We start from the raw sequence: 20,171 nt of genomic DNA on the forward strand, positions 1-20,171 counted from the left end.
TGTGTGTGTGTGTATTTTTCCAACAAAAATGTACCTGACTTGATTTTACACATGGATGTATACGGTGATTACAGTGTACTTCAGAATGAAAATATGGCTGTATGTAGGGCAATCGAGGAAGGTCTCAGTCACAGTCGCTCTCTGCTCTGGCAGCCACTGCTTCTGGCTGAAGTGTAGCCTTGACCTATTTTGAAAGGATGGTGCCACATCTGTGAATTTTGCTTTAGGTCCAAGGCTCCATCCGCGCTTGAATGTACAGTATAGAAGCAAGATGTTCCATACCTGAAATCTGCCTCCCTGTCAGCTATATAATATATGGATCAGTGAGTTGCTATGCACAATAGCGTAATGGAATGCACTAGAACACACTGAATGCCTGCGGTCCTTCACATGCCCACACAACACTGTATTCCCAGAAGAGGACCTTTAGAGGACCTTTTTTCGATACTCAAACCCCACAATTCTAGCTGAATTCTAGCTGAGTCCCTCTCAGGATTGATGAAGCAGCAATGATAAGGGTTTCCAAAATGAATTAGAAAATATTTCAGATTGATTTAAATACTGGAAATTCTACTATTGTATGTACAGTGTGCTGTGTGTCAGCTGTATCTGGTATTTAAATCTTAAATATTAAACTTCTTTAGCTTTAAGGTTGACCACATTGATCATGCTTTCTGAAACCGTCATCACCTTTGGTGATTATAATGTCCACCAGGATGAAGCTCCTGTAAATTCTAGCAGCAGATTTCAGCTGAACATCCTCTCTTACCAGTAAAAGTGCAAACAACTACAAAATGCTAAATATTGCGAATCTACTCCATTTCAAACTCACTCATTCAAAGTACAACAGCCAGTTCATGAGGCTGAACGACATTCAGTGAATTCAACAAGTTTTACGCTGCTATTCCACAAATCGTTTGGTATGCTCAAACTATTTCCCCTTGGAGATCTGAGTATCTAATTGCTTCTTTCCCAGACTGAAATAACTCCAGCGAGGGGGAAGAGCTGGCCAATCGCATGCACCTGACCCCGCTCTCTCTAGGACTTCTCTTCCCATTCCTCACCCCGCTGGGCAGGCAAGTGAAGCAAAATAACACTCTCAGTGCTACAGTGCAGTCGCTCCCTTAACTGGCTCAGGGTACAGGCTGGTTTTGACTGTTTTCCTTTCTCTAATAATAGCCTAGAAGAGGGATCTGTAAAGTATGCTAAAGGGTTATTTTATTGTGTTAGCTGCAGTAGTTCACGGTATGGTTGTTGTTGGTGGTGGTGTGTGTGTGTGTGTGTGTGTGTGTGTGTGCTGGTGTGAGTGATCCTTCTAATTTTGCCACTGCTGTGCAAATTGATATAGACAATCTGCTAAACAAATACCTATTGTGTTTTCCCTTACAGTTGTTTTCAAACATAACTTTTGATATTGTTTTTTAGGAACCTATATTTATATATCTGTTAATGGTTTAATAGAAATGTATGGTTTGCAAATTGCCACATGAAATTATAAACAGTGTGGCTAAGCCACTGCATTGCACAAACTGACCCGGCAATTATTTTGCATGACATTAAATTCAAATGATTTAGACATTGTTTAATGTTTGCCTTCTGAAAAGCAATGCAATGGTTCACTGCAGCTTGTGACGTCTTGTTTTCATAAATAAGAGTAATAATCCACATTAAGGTCTATTCCTTGCTGATGTAAAACACTTAAAATATCTACAGATTTGGCAGAACAACACATCAAAATGCAAATAAAATTTGTGTCATGTGACATACAAAGGCTTTGGTCTGGTTTTACAATCAACAATCAATTGTATCTGATATGTCCAGATGTAAACAATTTGCAAACACTCAAGTCAAAACATTTGCCAAAGGTTGCTTCTTCGGGCCTAAAAGCATAATCTTTAGATTGTGTTTTAAACCAATCAACCTCGAACTGGCTGCAAGAATCTAGTTATGGTAAATATGTATGAACATTTCTGAAGTATTCTGAGAATTATAAATGAAATTAACTTTATTATAGAAATTGTTCTGGGAGACTCCTAGGGAAGACAAATACTTACATTTCGCATTTCAACATAAACAAATTGAAATATATTGAAGACACAATCTACATTTTTTTCTCATTCTTTTGACTTTTTTAGCTATGAATTTCCCCCTCAGCAATGAATGCATTCCACATACTCCTTGCGTCTGCCAGCAAGCTTTGGAAAAGAACTGATAGATGGACCTTTTTTACACGACTGTGTAATGTGGCTCCGACAATGCCACCGAATGGCACTGCGTGTTTTCCCTCCCGATTCCAAGCGCGGTAAACACAATGGCAGAGATGTTTGATATAAGCTGATAAAATTATGCATGGCAGAACGTCTTCCTCCCAAAAAGGTTCTCCTCAACAGCTGTCAGACCGACTTAGTTGGATAGTCCATCCATTGTTGTTCTTTTTTCTTGTCTTAACATACAATTGCCCATTTACAAATACATCAAAAAATGACAAGTTGGGAACTGAAAACAGATTTTATGTTCCATTTATAACACAGGGCACTTTACAGGAGTTTTTTTTTCTCATATTAGTTTGTTTGTCTTTTTTCCTTCGTTGAGTCTTCATATCCAAAGATACATAGAGAATGGCACAATCCCAGTAGAAAAAAAAGAATGTCCTCAAGAGTCTTATTTCTCTTCTCCTCTCCTCTGGAGTAAAATACTGCCACAACACTGCCGTCTTGCAGCGAAACGGCACAGGAGGGTGGGGTGGCAAGGGGAAGGGACCCTCCTTATTGTAGTCTAGGCCAGTACTGAGACATGTCCGGTTCACTGCCTGGCACTTGGACTGGGACTGATACTCCTGGAGAGATAAGACCTGCCAAGTCAAATGAGAGAGAGAAATGATGAGCCATACTGTTTTATGCCATGGCTATTTCTGGCTTGCATTAAAACAGTTCCAGTGGCCCAGATAATAAATAAATAAACAAATATATGTTTCCCTTGCAAAAAAGCCTGAGGTATGTTTCCCAGGTACGGTGTCTCCATCTTAGCATTTTATAAACCTTCAAAAGATTTAAGGGCCTGATGGGTATGGCTCAGATTGGAACACTGGTCATCATTATTAGTAAGAATACCAAAAAGAAATTATATTTAAGCCAAAATAAATATAATAATAATTATATAATAATAATAATTAATTAACAACAGCTGTAGATATTCCTCATAGGTTTACGTCACAAGGAGTACAATAATAATTTACTTAAGCTCATGTTTTTTTTATTTTTTTTTTTTATAAAGATGCAACACATACCTTGGTCTTAGACAGTACATATTTCCAGACACTGATGCAAGACTTATTAAGTTCTGAACCCTTAGTTGAGTATGTTTTAGAAAATACCTCAAAAAGTTACATTTTAAGGTATATCTTACGGGCAACATATAATATACATAGTATAACTATTGAGTCATTTGTACAATTAAAAATGACTTAACCATTACTTAACAGATTAAAAACGTGTATTACTGTGAGTGGCACAACTCCTCCATAATGTGCTCTTAGAAGTTAATGATCCATCCGAAACTGTGTTGTTACTGTATAGAGTGTATTAAACATATCAACAAGCCCTGTCACACTTCTTCTTCATTACAGCGTACCTGTTGAGGTGGTGCCTGATGTGCCCATTGCTTGGCTGTTCATATGTGCCTGCATATGAGGGGGGGTGTACGTGTCGTAGCTTCGGCCATTTACTGACGGACTGGTGGGTAACATGCAAGAGTAGGACGAGGTCTGGCTGGGAGCCTATGAACAAGAGAAAGAGAGAGAGAGAGAGAGAGAGAGAGAGAGAGAGAGAGAGAGAGAGAGAGATGTCAACCAATGCAGTATATCATAACAAGGACATCCACATGTCTTCCAATCTCATATTTGCCAAGCCTGGGAAGAGAGTAGATAGACTTACTTGCATAGGCAGGTTATTGGCCATTGTGAAGCTTGGCATGGGTGGCAGGGCACTGTATGTGTTTGTGAGCGCTGTGTCTGGTCTCCCCAACATAGACCCTGATGTGAAGGATACTATGGTGAGGTGTGGAAAAAAAGAGTTAATAAGTAATTGTGGAAATGTGGAATTAATAAGTAATTCATCCTTCAGGCATGGCTGTTTACTGGAAGTCAGCGACTGCTGTTTGATTTCATTATTAATCAGAGCTCATAATGTAGTATGCTGCCTGATGATAAACATGTTGTTAAACGATTCAACGTAAATATATCACATTCTATTCATTGTAAATGCATGGCCTTCCTTCACACGTTTCCTTATTCATGACATGATGCTGGTCGTTTTGTGAGTAATTACCCGGCGTCGTGGGCTGTGGTATAGGCTGATAGACGCTGGTATTGAAGCTGCTACTGATTGGTATGTGACTGGAGGAGTTGCTGGCTTGCCGTCTCTGGTTACGGAGCTTCTCCTCGCGTCGCCACTTCGCTCTTCGGTTTGAGAACCACACCTGCGTCCACAAAGGTGTCCAGCTTAGCTTAGCACTCGACGATCATGTGAGATTCTCATGCATGGCCTCGGAAGTTACTGCTTGTGTAAGGGGGGGGGGGGAAACAGGCCTCACCTGTATTCTGGCTTCAGGGAGGTCGATTTTGGCTGCAAGCCGTTCCCTGGCAAAGACGTCGGGATAATGTGTTCGTTCAAACTCTGAAGAGAAGATGGAATCAGAGTTGTTAAACGAACACAGTCATGGGCAAGCCTCACACAATCAATGAAAATTATTTCAGCTAGTAACCCACACTTGCAAGTCAACTTTTTTGCATTCAATGCTTATTTACTGGGGAGGAAAATCTTGGTTTTATTCATGCTATACCTTTCTCAAGTGCTTCGATCTGCTCCTGTGTAAATGATGTGCGATTCCGTTGCAATTTTCGCTTTAGCTGGAGCCTCATTTGCGTCTCCTCTGAATCCTCCCCATTTGAACTTATCGAGTTAGTGTTCTCCCCTCCCCCATCAGACTGTTGGCACCCATCTGCAACACAGAACAAGACACAATCAATACAAACATGCTACTATCATCTCTAAACATATAATATCATCTAAAAAAAAAAGGTGATTATTTTCGGGTACACAAAATACCCCCCTCCCCTTCTTGGTTACCAGGCCTTTGTTTATCACCTAAACTGATGCTTTTTCAAATGTGGAGAACTTGTCTTTTGACCAGAATATACAAAAAGCAGGGTGCAGCACTTTGAAATATTGTGGGAAAATATTTCAAGCAATCTCTCTGCCTCAACACAGATCTTTTATCACCACCAGACAAAAGCTGGTGAGCCCGAGGGGTTTTACAGAAATGTGACAAAATGTGGTAAAACCTTTTCAATCCCTCTGAAATGTTTTAAAACCCCAAACTTTCCCCCCTCCCTTCAGCAGAAGGGTCCTTCAATTGTAGCCACCATATGGGTGTTTGTAGACCCATTGAGATGACCACCAACACTTGAATAGAAGGAGCTGCCTTTCACAATGACACAATGCCGGAGGAGTAAGGGAAACTATTAAATACTCGGCCCAAGAAGGGTTGGCAAACTTTCGTGGGCAGAATTTTGAGGACACAATTGCAGGAGGCGACAAAAGGATTCTCCTTAGGCATGCAGTGCTCTTCATTGTCGCACAAGGATTCCAGTCAACAGACTTTTCAGCTCAGTATGTTAACCTTTATGCATGGCCATCATTAATCACTGTCCCCTGGGCTGGTCTGTTCAACGCCAGTCGGGATTTATGCCTTCTATAGGCAATGAGAGAAAAACAGCCCAGGGGAGCCTGAATGGGACATCTCTATATTCAGTCCCAGTTAGCTAAATAAAAGGGACAGGGAAACCGACTGTGAGTTGATAAGCCTCAACCTGCTGCCTTGTTGGACATGAGTATAACAGCAATTTGCTCAATTACACCCGCTTGAGTGACATTATGCAGATGATATCATCATATTTGCCGCACACTATGGCGGGCCTTTAACTGATTCCAATTGGATTCGTTCTGTCTGTTCACTCAAAGAAAAAAAAGTTTCCAAGATTTTTGTATTGCACATGCTGATTAACATACTAGGGCCTGTTACTATAAAGCACGCACAGTCACAGAAAGTGTTTTTGGCTATTAATTAGGCTATTTTTCGGCTATTAAGTAGGCTAGTTTGATCAAAGGCAGCAACAGCATGGCACATGTGGTGTACATAGTCAAATAATAGAAGACAGCAGTTATAAGATACTACATGAACACACAACAAAAACACACATCGTCCCTCTTCCAGCTCTCTGGCTGAAACAGCTCAGCTGCAAGCTTGTCAAATGGAGATGCAGATGCAGTAGCTACAGCATGCTCACTCTAGCTGAAAGGAGGGAAGGCACAGGCCTCGTCTCATGGTCCAAACTTAGAATTTGTACATTTGTGAGTTGTCTGCTTGGAAGGAAGACTGTAAGGAAGACCCCATGAATCAAAGTGATTAGAGGGGTGTTTGATTACTGAGGTAAAGTGCTCCAAAAAAGTGGTCCGACGCAACATAATTTAGCCATAGAAAATAGGGGTAAATAATCAGCGGGGGAAACATACCAAAGTAACCATGAACTCAAAAACTACAAGAATATTCATCTTCACATATGCATGCATGCATGCGCACATGCATACAAACACACACACACACACACACACACACACACACAGAGAGATATGCAGTTGTCACTTCTCAGGCCCTGTCACTCTCAATGAATTCACTGCTTTATTCAGTGTTCCGTGGCATTTAACAGATTGAGACAATATTTAAGTATAAGTAAGTATTTGTTCCCTTTGAGACATCAGTCTGCTATATGGGCCCTTCAAAGCCTCAGATCAAGTAAAAACAATATATGCAGCTATGCACCCTTTTGAGAATTTCTATAATAATAATAATAATAATAATAACAATAATAACAATAATAATAACAATAATAACAATAATAATAATTTCAATGTACTTGTTGTTATTACTCAATAGTAGAATTTACAACATGCATGAACAGACAAACTCACACACACACACACACACACACACACACACACACACACACACTCACAATGCTGAAGCAACCACTGCCTTTAGATTCCAGTTAATAAAATATATTGGTCCTCATTAAGACACCTTTTGAAATTGGGTGTTGGCTTGTCACAAAATCAGATAGGCAGGCAGATTTTATATAGAGGCCAAAAATTCTTACATTGTTAAGTTCTCTTAAAACTGACATATCTAATTGGCAAGTGGCCCATATCATGTGCAGGGGTGTCCCCTGGAACATTTCTACAGCTGTCTCCTCAAACAAGACGTTAATTCATGTCGCCTTAATGAGAAACAAAACGTTCTCTAATGAGCAATTACATAGCGACAGAACTGTTCCCATAACAAATTCTTGCGTGTGACAGAAACATCCTTTGTATAACAGAGATCCCGCACACTGCTTTGTGTTCTTTCATCGTCAGGCAAGTTGAGCCAGAGGGGGTGATAGAAATAGGGACAACAAAATGCTGGATGGGTACTTGCCCTTTTCTGATCGTACAGCTCAAGAAAAGTAAAAAAAAAAAAGCCTTGATTTTAAAGAAGGCAGCCTAGTAATAATCCATAATTTTGATCAGTACGCAGACATTATTATCCCTCTAAATTATTATTGTTATTATTATTAGTAGTAGTAGTAGTAGTATGCTTAACCTATAGCCAATGCATTTGCGAAATGTGATCAATGTAGGCTATAAGTGCATTGCGTAATAAACTGAATATAAAAACACATATAGCCTACAGCTGATAATTTCCTTTACTCCGTCGAAGAAACAACGCGCCATACCTTGATTGGGCTGTCCTGGCACGGAGGTTCCGGGGTACCAGCCCGGTCGGGTCCCCCATGTCCCCGTCTGACCGTTCAGCATTCTCAGCTTCTCATACATGCCATCTGCGCCCATCTGTTGCTTTTCGCTAGCCAGGTTGCGCAGTACTCTGTTTATCGACGACACCTGAAAGACGAACCCAAAAACGGGTTAACATTAATTAAAGACCGCAATCTGTGTTAAGATGGCACGTTGACTTCCCAACTACATGCCTCCCTTCACTGCATGCATGCACCCTCAATAGCTTAGATAAGGAACCAATCATCTGAAGCGGAACTAAGTCGGTGATCAATGAAATCCATTACTGAAGGTTCAAGGTCAGGTAAGAGCATGCATAGGCTACAAGTCGCAACAATATGTCTCTCCTTTATTATTTATAATTTTCAATGTTTATTATATTAGCACATAATTACTTATGTGTGCGCATACAATATTGTATAGGCCCTATATGAATTATGGATTATTGTTTTAGGAACGCACACTGGTGAACTTACACTGGGTATATTATCGTTCGTACAGGTCCCTTCTGATAGCAGTCTGTCTCGGATTTCCCAGGCGAAGATAGACGGGCACTCCCTCTTATACTGGGCAATTTTGCCGACCACCTCGGGAGTTGCTACTCTTGGTTTACTTCCACCGATTGCTCTAGGTCTGATGGAGCCTGTTTCATAGTATCTGCCCAGGATTTTACTCACACACCCGTTCGACACCTAGATAGAAAACAATAGACACAATTCACATACATTATTTAAGACTAGCGTGAAATATAAATGTATTTTTCAAACAACGATAAGCTTACGTTTTCATTGTCCAGCACTTTTGCATCGGCATGGGTCTATAACACAAAAATATACCTTCAGTGGTATGAGAGCTTATGCACTTTTAAAAAAATGTAAAAATAGTGAGGTGTCTTTAATGCCAATACAACACGAGATGTTTAATTTTTAGCCATACAATTTGGCTTTGGAGACTATACCAACCAACTTACATAACACGCCCCTTTATAAATTATTAATAGCAATGACCTCACGCAGGCTACTGATATTTAATATAAGTGATGTGTAGTCATAGGCTACTATAAACTGCCACGACGATTGTCTTAAAAGTCTTTATAAAGTTGATGGTGTACCATCGTTTTCAGGCATAGGCTAAGACTAATAGGTGTAGCTCGCTTAATACGAGCTTAGGGAAATCACAAAAGGGAACAAATCTGTTAAATTTATTGAATTTGACTGCCAGTCAAACGAATGTAGACATGTCACCTGCAAAATCCTGGATATGTCACACGGTCGTGCACCGCTGTGGGCGAGCTCCACTATCTTCTGTCTGGTAGAGTCTGGTAGCGGTCTGCCGTTAACGAATACCCCGCCAAGCTGGTTCACTCCGCTGTGACCTGCGCATGAAGAGCAATATCCGCTTAATATCAGACAGCACCGATAGCAGAATTACCCGACAAAAAACATCCCGATATAGCTGGAAGCGTCAAATATGAGCTTTTAGTGCAGTTATGCAAAAAAATCAAGGTTTTCAAGCTTTGCAGGCGCTCCTAAACAAAACTGAACATTCACATAGGAAACAAGAAATCCCTTTAAAATGATCATAGCATCTAATTATGGCATTGCTTGTCCGTCATATGTTCGTGTCTCCACTCCAGATGTGCGCACAATATCATCAATATAATCTTATTATAATTACACATGAACAACACTGTGTATAAGCATCAGCAGTCTGGTATGAGCTCGACCAAAACATCTCAAGCCCGCTGAGTCCAGATTTGCACATCTTTTCACCGCCTTAGCCAGATCAAATAACCCAAAGCTATTTAAGAAGCTACATTGTTATACTCTGTGTTGGCTATAATGCAACGTAAAAAAAAAACTGATCCACTGACTACTATGAGCTGCAACGGCACATAAACTTTTTAACTTCACAATTTTTAAATTCATATTACATCGTGTAAACAAATTATTTCATACGGATTCATCAGCAATGTCATAGCGGAACAAAACTCTTTAAGCACCAAACCTGAAGCCAAACTGGAAAACGAGTCTCCCTGGTGTACAGTATGTTTGCTCTAGTTCTCAGGTCCCTTCCCTTCGAAGCCTCCCGTTAAATTGACTCCGAGAGCACAAGCTCCTTAGCAATAAATAAGCTCCAAATATAGAAGAGGGGGAAAATATGATGAGCCTGCCTGACATTTGTCTTTAAAATAAAGCTAGCTGCACGTCAACTTTGAGCTTAATTTCTGGAAATAGGCGGAAGTCGCCCTGGATCATGCATGGAAGGCTAATTGAAAAGATCAGTTGGAGCACTTGTGGCAGGCATGTCACTTTATGACACCGCTCTGCTTTTGAAAATCGCATCGTCACGACAAATAGTAGCATGATAAAACGACCCTTTCTGTCTGGATTTGGATATCACTCAGACTAAATTGGACTCTACTCATTTACCCTTCAAGGGAAGCTTCATTTTAAGGTAGCCAGAGGCTCTGCGCGGGCACGGTGCCGGGATCGCGCGTCTCCCTTAATATATTAAAAGTGACATCCTTTTTTTTTCAAGCGACAAACCCACAGCTTATATTTACACTCGTGCAGTCTACAGGAAGCTATTTGTTATGTTATGTGTTATGCATAGAAGCATGTTATTAGAATGAAGAAAAAGACGAGAACACACAGGCCGCTGATAATATTACAAAAGGATATTAAGTTTAAGGTGAATTATTTTTTTAGGCTATGTCAATTAAAATCTCGACTGAAATTACGCATGAAGAGTTAACCTAAATGTGTTCTGCACAGATAACATAGAGTTTGGCATCCGAGTCTAAATACACTGGCATGTCTTTTTTCACGTGTTAATATAGGACAAATTTAAATTATGAGATTTATAGGCGTTGGGGCTCCCTTCACTAAAACGCATCCATTTGAGCGCAGCAGCACTTAGATTAGGATATAAAATAAAACTCGAAAGGTTAAGTCTTAATCATTATATAATTCCCCAAGGTGAGCGGTGTCGATCACGCCCCAAGGCAGTGATTGGGCGCCTTGTTTTCTATTGCAAGTCAATTAATAGAAAAACATATGGTGTCAATTTAGAGGCTCCATTCCGTATACACCCAGAAGTTTTTTACGCAAAGTCCCAACAAAGAACCAACCACGACCTTTAAACAAAAACGAAAAGGCCTCCTTATCTTCCCAGTCACATGTAGCCCATAGATCACATACCACCGAATTATGTGAGGGGAAAAATCAAATAAAACCACATCTCTCACTTTTGGCCACTCTTTTCTGTAAAGCAAATATTTTATATTTCACTGAAGTAAATCACACCACAGCCAACAAATGTATATAATGCATGTGGCCTACTGAACCATGCCAACCTATCTAAAATGTACGGTTAATTCTTCAAAACATAATTTTTGTTCCTGTGCGCAGCAGTATGAAACCTAACATCACTCCGTTACTGCCAACAGTATGTCCTACTTCAGATGACCTAGATTCCCCATGCTTTGTTAAGGGAGAAGTCTTTAAAGTGTTGGTGTTGTTGCTCTCTTTGAGACTTAGGCCTATATACCTATAATTTAGGTATAGAATTGGGCCCTGTTTGCAAAAAGAAAATAATTGCATGGTGTATGGTACAGAGCCAGGCAATGCAGGAATATTAGCATATGAAAACATCTTACAGCAGAAGGGTCATTCAATTAAAGAGAATGAGGAGGGCATTCCACACACCTTCGTTACAGATGTCATACACCTCTTGTCCAGCATTAAGAAAGGAAATAACGTCTCGTTTATTATTATTCTGCCAACCAAATAAATAATCAGAATTTGTTTAGCAGGTTCTCTTGTGTTTAACACAACCCCATTTGACTCACTGCAGTTCATATTCCCTGTCTCACTTTTGTATTTAATGTTATTATCCAGCCATATTATTTCACTCCCACACTGTTTCAGACTCAAATCTACATAAACATTATTATAAATGTTCCATCAGATTCGTGCAATGTCAATTCCTTCTAGTTAATGGATTGGGTGGTTTGGCAGCCAATCCTAACATAATTCAGACGATTCTGTAATTATTTAATGTCAAGTCAAGCAGAAACTCTCTCCCTCTCTCTCTTCATCTTTCTCTCTCTCTCTCTGTATCCCTATGAGTGTGATTTTGTTTTCATGCTTAATCTTACTTGAATGAAGGAGGCCTAGAATGTATCTGTCCCTTTAAGTTTGACATCCAACCTTTAATATTACACTCACTAAACAGAAGGTGCACAAATGTTTTTTTTTACTGTAGTTGCAAAATAGGTCGAATCCCCCTGCATATCCATATATTAGCACTCATTCAGACAGCTATTGATTTCAGGCAAGTTATTTAAAGAACTGTCACATTTCTATGTTTTAAGAGGACACCATTTCAATTGTAGAGCAAATACTAAGCAAGGCAAGCCAACTGTAAAGGTTGTGCTATTGACATTCCTACCTAGGCTATACACCTTTCTGAGCTGGTGACAATCTTTCCTGAACCCCTTAGACTAGGCCTATCCTCAAATGCAGCATGTTATCGTAGCAGATCCTCTCAAAACAGACATCCAACCCTTTCCATGCATCTCCCAGTATAGACGAGTAAAAACACTGCTTATGAACACACACCCAAAATAAGAATAATCACTTACTGTTTTGCATCATGGAGGCTACGCCAGACTCCCACGTGGCTCGGTTATAGTATTCTATTAGTCATGGAGAAACAATAATCATGATCAGTATTGACATTCCGCAACACTACAAATATTACATTTGTCAGGATATGCCTATATGTCAGTGTACTGCAGTCGTTGCATATATTGTATCCTCTAATATTATATTTAATTTCCTTTTGTACGTATGGGCACACAGGCAAATGCTGTGTTTTCACAAGCATTCATATTTTGTGTGTATATCCAGCATTTAAACTTGCCTGATAACAGTGTTGACTGTCCGCTTAAAACAAATTAAAGACTCTCATCTGCTTCGCACTAGTTAATATCTTCCTAGGACAAAGCAAAACATTTTATTAGTACACCTTCTCTTTGCATAACCAATCCTAGATTATTTTACACTTTTCAAGCCAGTAAAACTAAATGTTTATGCGAAGTCGTCATAACCACCTGTGTCGCAAATAATGGAAATTAACAAAGTTATTCTTCGTGTCTTTGCAAACTAAAATTATACATTTAATTTTCCCTCCTTGATTTATGTCTCACGACCTAAACCGATCAGTGGAGTAGGTTTTTAAAAAAATAAAATTGTGGCTTATTATTGGTCTTAACTCGGAAGAAACACCAGTGGCGGAAATTTTCATTGCTTTTTCCCTTCGGCATATTTTTAAAACTTCATAACACTATTTCTCCTGTACTTCGCATGCACTCATAATGACACACGCTGACTATCTCGCCTGGTTGCGCTGAAAAAGTAGACCCGGGAGGGGGTGAAGGCTCGCCAACAAAGCCCGCTGAATTTCAACAATGGCTTCCTTTCTGCTTCTACACCAAAACCCAGAGAGTAAAACCCCGGCTCCCTAACTAGCTACACAGCTTCAAACTAAACGTACCAACAACTCTCAGAAATACAAAGAGCTCGGGGAGGACCCCTCCCTCTCCTGCAAGCCAGCACAACAGACTCCCCTCCCCGCCATAGCCTTACTGCTGCTTGCCATGACCTGGTGCCCGTACACCCAATGTTTTTTGTCTATCTGATTTCGAGAAATAGAAAAGTAATATCTTATTATAAATATCTAGAGGTAATTGTGTTTCTGGTGTGCGTCGTTAGCGGTTGTCAAAAACACACAACAGCTCAGTGGGGCGCTCATTTGAGTAAGACAATCGCAATAAAGAGCCATTCAATAAATTTGCCGAGAAGGAGGCCAGCTTTGATTTTCTTCCTTTTTATTAACTCTTGTCTCATCCTATGGAGTAGCAGGGTAGCCTATATTTACAGTAACAGTGTAGCATGTAAAACTCTGAAGCCACGACGTGATATTGGGTATTGCAAGTCACAAATTGAGGTGCAAATGAAAACTGAAAATGAATAGTTTCATGATTTCATGATTGGTTAAAAATGCGTCAGTCAAATGTAATGTAATGATTTATGAACACACATTATAAAGCTATAGGCTATAAATCAATAGTACATTAGCATGTAATTAGCCACAATGTTTTTTTTTTTTAATGTAACGCATGCACACATTGTAGATGTAGGCTATTTTAATCAAACAACATGCCCATTTCCTGAAATTGAACATTATAAATTACACGCTAGCCTACTCTATCTCTGACCTTTTATTATGAACCCAAGTTGATGTGTCCACTCTGATATTGTCGCATATCAGAACTTTTTGTATATCAAGGGTGCAGCCTCAATTGTTTTGGCCTAATCTGCATTTTCACCCATTCTAATCCGCCACATCAAGGGCGTTAATTAAAGACGCTTACTCAGGCCTGACATTCTGATCACATTCATGTACAGATATATCCTCATTGAACACAACTATGCATTTTACTATTATTATTATTATTATTATCATTGCTATTATTGTTGTTGTGGTTGTTGTTTACTGTTATAATCATAATTTATATGATTATAATTTTTAAATAGCAAACGTGAATATGACACATCCTTGATAAACAATATTTTTTGCTGTGCTACTAGGCTACTTATTGTATAGACGTAAACAGACATCATTCTAAAATACATTTTGATTCAATAAGTTTTCTTCATAGCATGGACCACATCATGCTAAATAAAACAATTAATTGTATGCTACTTATTTTCTTATCTTTAATCTGTTTAATATAAATTAAGTAATATCGTCGTGTTTGTTTATAATAGTCTCGCTATCCACGTTACATTTTAAGCGAAAATTAAGTTTTTGAGAAGCCAACATTCAGGCCTATTATAACAATGTAAAAAATATATCAAGTTCACGGTACACTTTTGTGATAAAGCCAAGCAGAATCTGACAACGTGATTCAAGCTGACAACCCTCTCCTCAGCGGGTCAATGAGTCTCCCTTCTCTGGACCGATAGTGGCCTAACGTTGATTTGCTCTCTCCTGTCATACAGACTGCTCTGTCGCATTAAAACGACATAATCCATAAGCAGTAGAGTATTTAATAAGTGTGGAGTTTATAAAAATACTTCATAAATTACTAGTCTCCTATGCGAACAAGTTGTTTCTAGGCTACCTTTGACCAGCAAGCTTTAAAAACTTCTTATCGGCCAGACACCAATTGCCCCACTGTTGATTATTCTCTAACGTTCTCCACGTTAGATCATATCAGAAATCATAGCTTAGTATATTTTAAGTCTATCACTTAAGTCTTCTATTGTGTGTGTCTCTCTCTCTCTCTCTCTCTCTCTCTGTGTGTGTGTGTGTGTGTGTGTGTGTGTGTGTGTGTGTGTGTGTGTGTGTGTGTTCGTCAATGCGTGCTCACGCCACCGTGAGCGGGTGAGTGCGCTTGTGTGCGAATATAAACAGTTCTGTGCCGAACAATACCTTAAAGCGTACCGTAAAACAAAACTATATACAAGCCAAAATGCTGTAACTTACCTTTTTGTGGCATGTTGAAAGATCCAACCAATGCCCTGTTTGGCAGTTCTCAGTGCGGAAGAATCAGAGTAGTTGTTGATAAGCTCTTCGATGAGTTTGTCTTATATAATTTCCGATTGATCACGGACAAAGATGGAAATCCCTGCGAAGGAAACAGAGATTGACAATAAAATGGAATGTCAGGGCTGCGCGAGACTGAGAAATGCACGCTCGTGGGCGAGAGGGCGAGAGAGAGGGAGAGAGGGAGAGAGAGAGCGCGCACCTACGCTGATTGGTGATAGTAGTGTATTAGTGTATGTGTTCCTGCTTTCTGCCTCAGCCTCGCCTCCTCTCCTCTTCAGTGGCCCATTAGCGGAGCCTGACCTCTGTCATCATATTCCAGCAAAACACTTCCTCCTGCTCAGATGCCAGAGCGGGAAACTGGGCAGAGCCAAAGCTATCCCCCCCAGACCTAACTAATCACACATGCAAATATACTTTTCAACCAATATTGCATCGCGAAATACTATCGGATTCTGCGAGCTCACTATTGGACGGGTAGATGTAGCCTACGGAGCGTTCCCAAGAACCATGTAGCCTAGCTCAACATCTCCGGAATGCCGAGGCACTTTTACCCTAGTAACCCTCAACCTGAAGTTAGGGACAGGACGTTAGGGACCCCCCCCCCCCCCCCCCCCAACAAAGTATGATTTATTTACATGAAAGAATGCAAGACAATTCAGATGCAAACGAGCCACTATACTGTGAACTGTGTTTTTTAAATGTATAGAGAATTCAACACAGTGGATAAAATTAGTGAACATCTGAGGGAAGAACATATATATTATTTCTTATTATTTAACAGCATGTAAGATATATGCGCATTTAATATGCTCCACCAGTCAGCAAACTGGGTTAAAAAAGGAATCACAAACTTTCTACACGTGTCATTGTTGACTATGTGACATCACTCTCTGACACACTGGCTGTATGTGCATCTGCTATTGACCTTTCTTTTAAAACAAACAAAAACTATAGTTGGGTACACCCCCAGAAATGGTGTCACGTCTGTTCGTGGAATGGTAATATCATAAAAGCAATGGTTTCCTTAGCTATGGCCACACACCCGAACAACATTTGTTGATTGCTTGGTCATTAACTTCACTTCGGTACACTCCAAAGAAACCCCTCCGCGCACGCATTTTAGGTTACATTTGGAGACACGGTCCCGGCTAGGGGTGTTCCAATCATTTGTTCGAAATAAATAGATTCTGGGCCGTGGAATAAGAAATGGGAAGAGGGAGGTGGCTGTTGTATGGTGGGGAAAAGAGGGTAAAAATATGTTGGAACGCACGAAGCATAAAATGAAGTACTTGGCGCATACACTTGACTTCCTTTGACATGTGAAAAGTGCTAAAAGTCGGAGCTCATCAATAAAATATCCCGAAAGTGAATGAGAGTCCTGACAACCATTGCATTCCCGACTAAGCTACAATGAGGAGACAAACGATACTGCCAACGCGTTTGCATCGCAATGAAAGGGTGGCTGAATGGAAGCTGGATAATGAGCTGCCGAGACCGTCATGCACTGTCATTTCTCGGGTCCTGCAGTGAGACCCCACCACAGCGCCTAATATTTCCAAATAATCGTGCTATCCCTTGAGATTCGAGCTGTACGCTGGTGGTTGCAAACTTGCTTCGCACACACGGGATTACTGAATGAAAACAATTATGTGAAGCGTAAAGAGAAGTTTACACTGACATGAGAGAGATTTCCATTGGTATAGTCTACATCAATTAAACACTGCTTGTTTCCTCTGCAACTTGGACTACGAAGATCGGAGCATGTTCAGTTTTACCTCTGAAAAAAGTTCAATTTATCTTCTTGTAGGCTAAACCAACCACAGCAGCCTAATTGAGTAAGGCCTCAAAAAATCCAAGTAGGCCTAGATAAAAACGATTTATTTGGGCTATTTGTGAAACGTCTATTCATTTTACATTATTTGTGTCCGAATTGCACATCTGCAAGTCTGGTCCCAAAGTTAATTCCATCGCTAACATTTTAACATGCGTTTACCTCCACACAACAACGTTCTAATTTCAGATTGCGAGTTGAATGACGTCTACTAAAAGTCCCTTTCCCGCTCTGGTGCACACTCTCGAAAGACTGAGACATCATGCCGTGCATCACACTCACACTAAGTTAGTTGTCTTATTGTGTACAAACCCGATTCCTTGTTCTTCGTTCCACTGACAGGGAAGATCCCACATAAACCTGTTGTACCAACTCTCAGTAAACAATAGAGCCAGTGGATTGTTTATGTCTTTGGAGTGCTGTAATCCGCCCTGCTGTCTTGTGTTTGGTAACTCTTGTAAAAAAGAAAGAAAGAAAAAATGCGAGTCGAGTATTGGTAGGCCAAGTAGGTTAATCGAGTGCTTGATTGAAGATGATGCCGTCTTGAAGCATTGATCGAAAATTAGTGGCATCCCATTTTACACACACCAGACCAGAGAAAGCTCCACGAGCAGCTTTTGTAAATTTGACTCGCCTATCAAATTAGGACAGCGGTATGAGGCCTTGAAGAATGAAGCAAAGCTCTTCGCTATTTTCCCTGGGGCCGAATGATCTCAAACCCCCTCTAAAAACTTTTAAAGAAAAAAAATATATAGAAGGGGTGGGGACTGCGGATGAATGGCGCTGACGTCATCCACTGAGAGGGGAGGATGAAAGAGAGAGAGAGAGAGAGAGAGACAATGATAAAAAAACGTGATACACACGCGAATTTACCAAAAGTGCAAAAGCCAAATAAAACACGAGATACCGACTTATTTGTAACAAATATATAATAATCCCCTTCCGTGGAATGCCGTAATAAGAATGGCTCTACAGAACACGTGGATTCACCTTCGCTATCTCTCAATATTGCGTGACATATGGCCCTTTGACCGACTAATACAGTTCAAGTACTGTTTAATGCGTTCAAACGACCCAACAGGTTTAAAGTGTGTTAGGTGTCAGAAAGTGAAGGGAAGTTATAAGGTTTTTATTTCAATGCAGTTCAATGGAACAAATGGTTCTGTGGTGCTAAAAAGTCCTCACCGACTTAGGCTACTAGGAAAAAACAAGATTGAAAAAACACCTTCACAAATGTAAACAACGTAGGCTAAACAGTAACCTATTTACCTTACGGCTACAGACATAAACCCAGTTAGTTAGTAGCCTATATCAAATGCAACTAACATCCACTTGGATCAGTGTTGCGTAAACGTCATAAACCATGCAGAAAAAAAGTAAGACTGAATCAAATTGGACTGTTCGCAGTTCTGACAAAAGTTATGATCTGATCTGTTTCTGTTTCTTCATGACAGGTTGATAGGCCTACTGTTCCCCAGTAAGCACTAATGGGGATCCAAATCTGAGGAATAGGCTAGTCATCATTTATTATAAAGCTACTACAGTAGCCAAGGCTACCAGCGCTGTACGTACGTAGCAAACGCTTTATAGCCGGGTGTTTGTGTTCAGCATGAAACCATCCATGAAGCACATATAGGCTATAAACATTAGTAGAAACATCAAGGAGTAGCATAGGCTACGTCACCCTGTTTAATGGCATGGACCGAACAGTAGCCTAGGTTATAGGCTACCACACTAACTGCGTTTACTTAACACTAATATCAAGATTGATCCCAATGGTTGAGCAAGAGTCACGTGCGCTTCGCGGGTAGGCTATAAGAACAGGTTGCACCTGGGCCAACTATCTGTACATTTACTTACCTTTTTTAAAACTGCGATGATCCGATTCACCCATGCAGAATTCCTCTAAAGAGATGTTTTGATCCACGGTGAAATTTCTTTCCCCTTGGCGTTGTGCGGTTTAACAAAAATGCGAAACCATTACGAAACCCTTGTTAAAATAAGTTAAAATAAAAAGTTGATATCCGATTTGAGCGACGGGATGCGATTCGTGCAGTAGTGCTCCAAGCCTCCGACTGTTACATAGGCAATGCCAGGATTGGCACACTACTTGACGTAAAATAAGCTCTATCCAAGTTGTGTGATTCTTAGCCAAACAACTACGTCTCCCTCAAGTGCCGAATGGAACAATGCTGTTGCGTAGCCTAGTCTAACACGTTTTAAAACGTTGTCGGTTTATATCGTGGTAAATTCAAAAGAGGTAGAGTAGGCTATGGCATTTTCTCCGTCAACTTTCCCTTCATACCATCTTTAACCTGGTGGCGATTGGTCAGAATACGGGATAACGTCACCTCTGGTGTCAGTTGTGCCGGTAAGCGGGAAGTTGAAAGAGGATTCCAAGCTTGGTTCTAATATGAACATAAAAAATAAAAGTATTTGTAAGTATTGCAACTTTTAAATAAACATGGGGCCACTGTAAATGTAGATCAACACTGTACACTTGTCAGTGGTTGTTTTTGTCCTTCTTTCACCATCATCATCATGAGAGACCACTATACATTAATGAAACGTATAAGTGCACAAGCCCTCACCAACATTTTACTCTTCTCCTACATATACCCCCTCTGACACGCTTCCAATCTGTAAATCACCAGGCTGCTCATCTTCAGTAGGCCTATTTACTCTACTGTGACTCATACAGTTTATGCATATTGGCATCAGGATCTATCGTGTTCATTAACATCTTAATGAACACGATAGATCCTGATGCCAATATGGCATAAACCATATGTAGCCTAGTCTAGGCTACACCATGCCATGTGATTGTA

At 40.2% G+C, this 20,171-nt stretch overlaps 1 protein-coding gene across 8 annotated transcripts; it reads right to left on the reverse strand.

Annotated features, from left to right (window-relative positions):
* Positions 1 to 1,599: 1,599 nt before the first annotated feature.
* Positions 1,600 to 19,598, reverse strand: pax6a (paired box 6a). Of its 8 annotated transcripts, XM_042111244.1 has the most exons (15): positions 17,656 to 18,015; positions 15,450 to 15,591; positions 12,819 to 12,891; positions 12,538 to 12,591; positions 11,600 to 11,623; positions 9,134 to 9,264; positions 8,671 to 8,706; positions 8,366 to 8,581; positions 7,832 to 7,997; positions 4,840 to 4,998; positions 4,591 to 4,673; positions 4,326 to 4,476; positions 3,933 to 4,045; positions 3,631 to 3,775; positions 1,600 to 2,851 (listed from the first exon to the last, which is right to left on the reverse strand). In XM_042111244.1, the coding sequence occupies exons 4-15, from the start codon at positions 12,548 to 12,550 to the stop codon at positions 2,766 to 2,768; spliced, it is 1,323 nt and encodes a 440-aa protein (XP_041967178.1). In that variant the 5' UTR covers positions 12,551 to 12,591; positions 12,819 to 12,891; positions 15,450 to 15,591; positions 17,656 to 18,015; the 3' UTR covers positions 1,600 to 2,765. The 8 variants fall into 8 exon arrangements, with proteins under 8 accessions (XP_041967178.1, XP_041967173.1, XP_041967172.1 ...); XM_042111239.1 differs by lacking the exons at positions 12,819 to 12,891; positions 17,656 to 18,015 and adding an exon at positions 19,204 to 19,598; XM_042111238.1 differs by lacking the exon at positions 12,819 to 12,891.
* Positions 19,599 to 20,171: the final 573 nt, after the last annotated feature.

This window comes from Alosa sapidissima, chromosome 11, assembly GCF_018492685.1.
Source record: "Alosa sapidissima isolate fAloSap1 chromosome 11, fAloSap1.pri, whole genome shotgun sequence".
In the NCBI taxonomy this organism is placed as follows: domain Eukaryota; kingdom Metazoa; phylum Chordata; class Actinopteri; order Clupeiformes; family Clupeidae; genus Alosa; species Alosa sapidissima.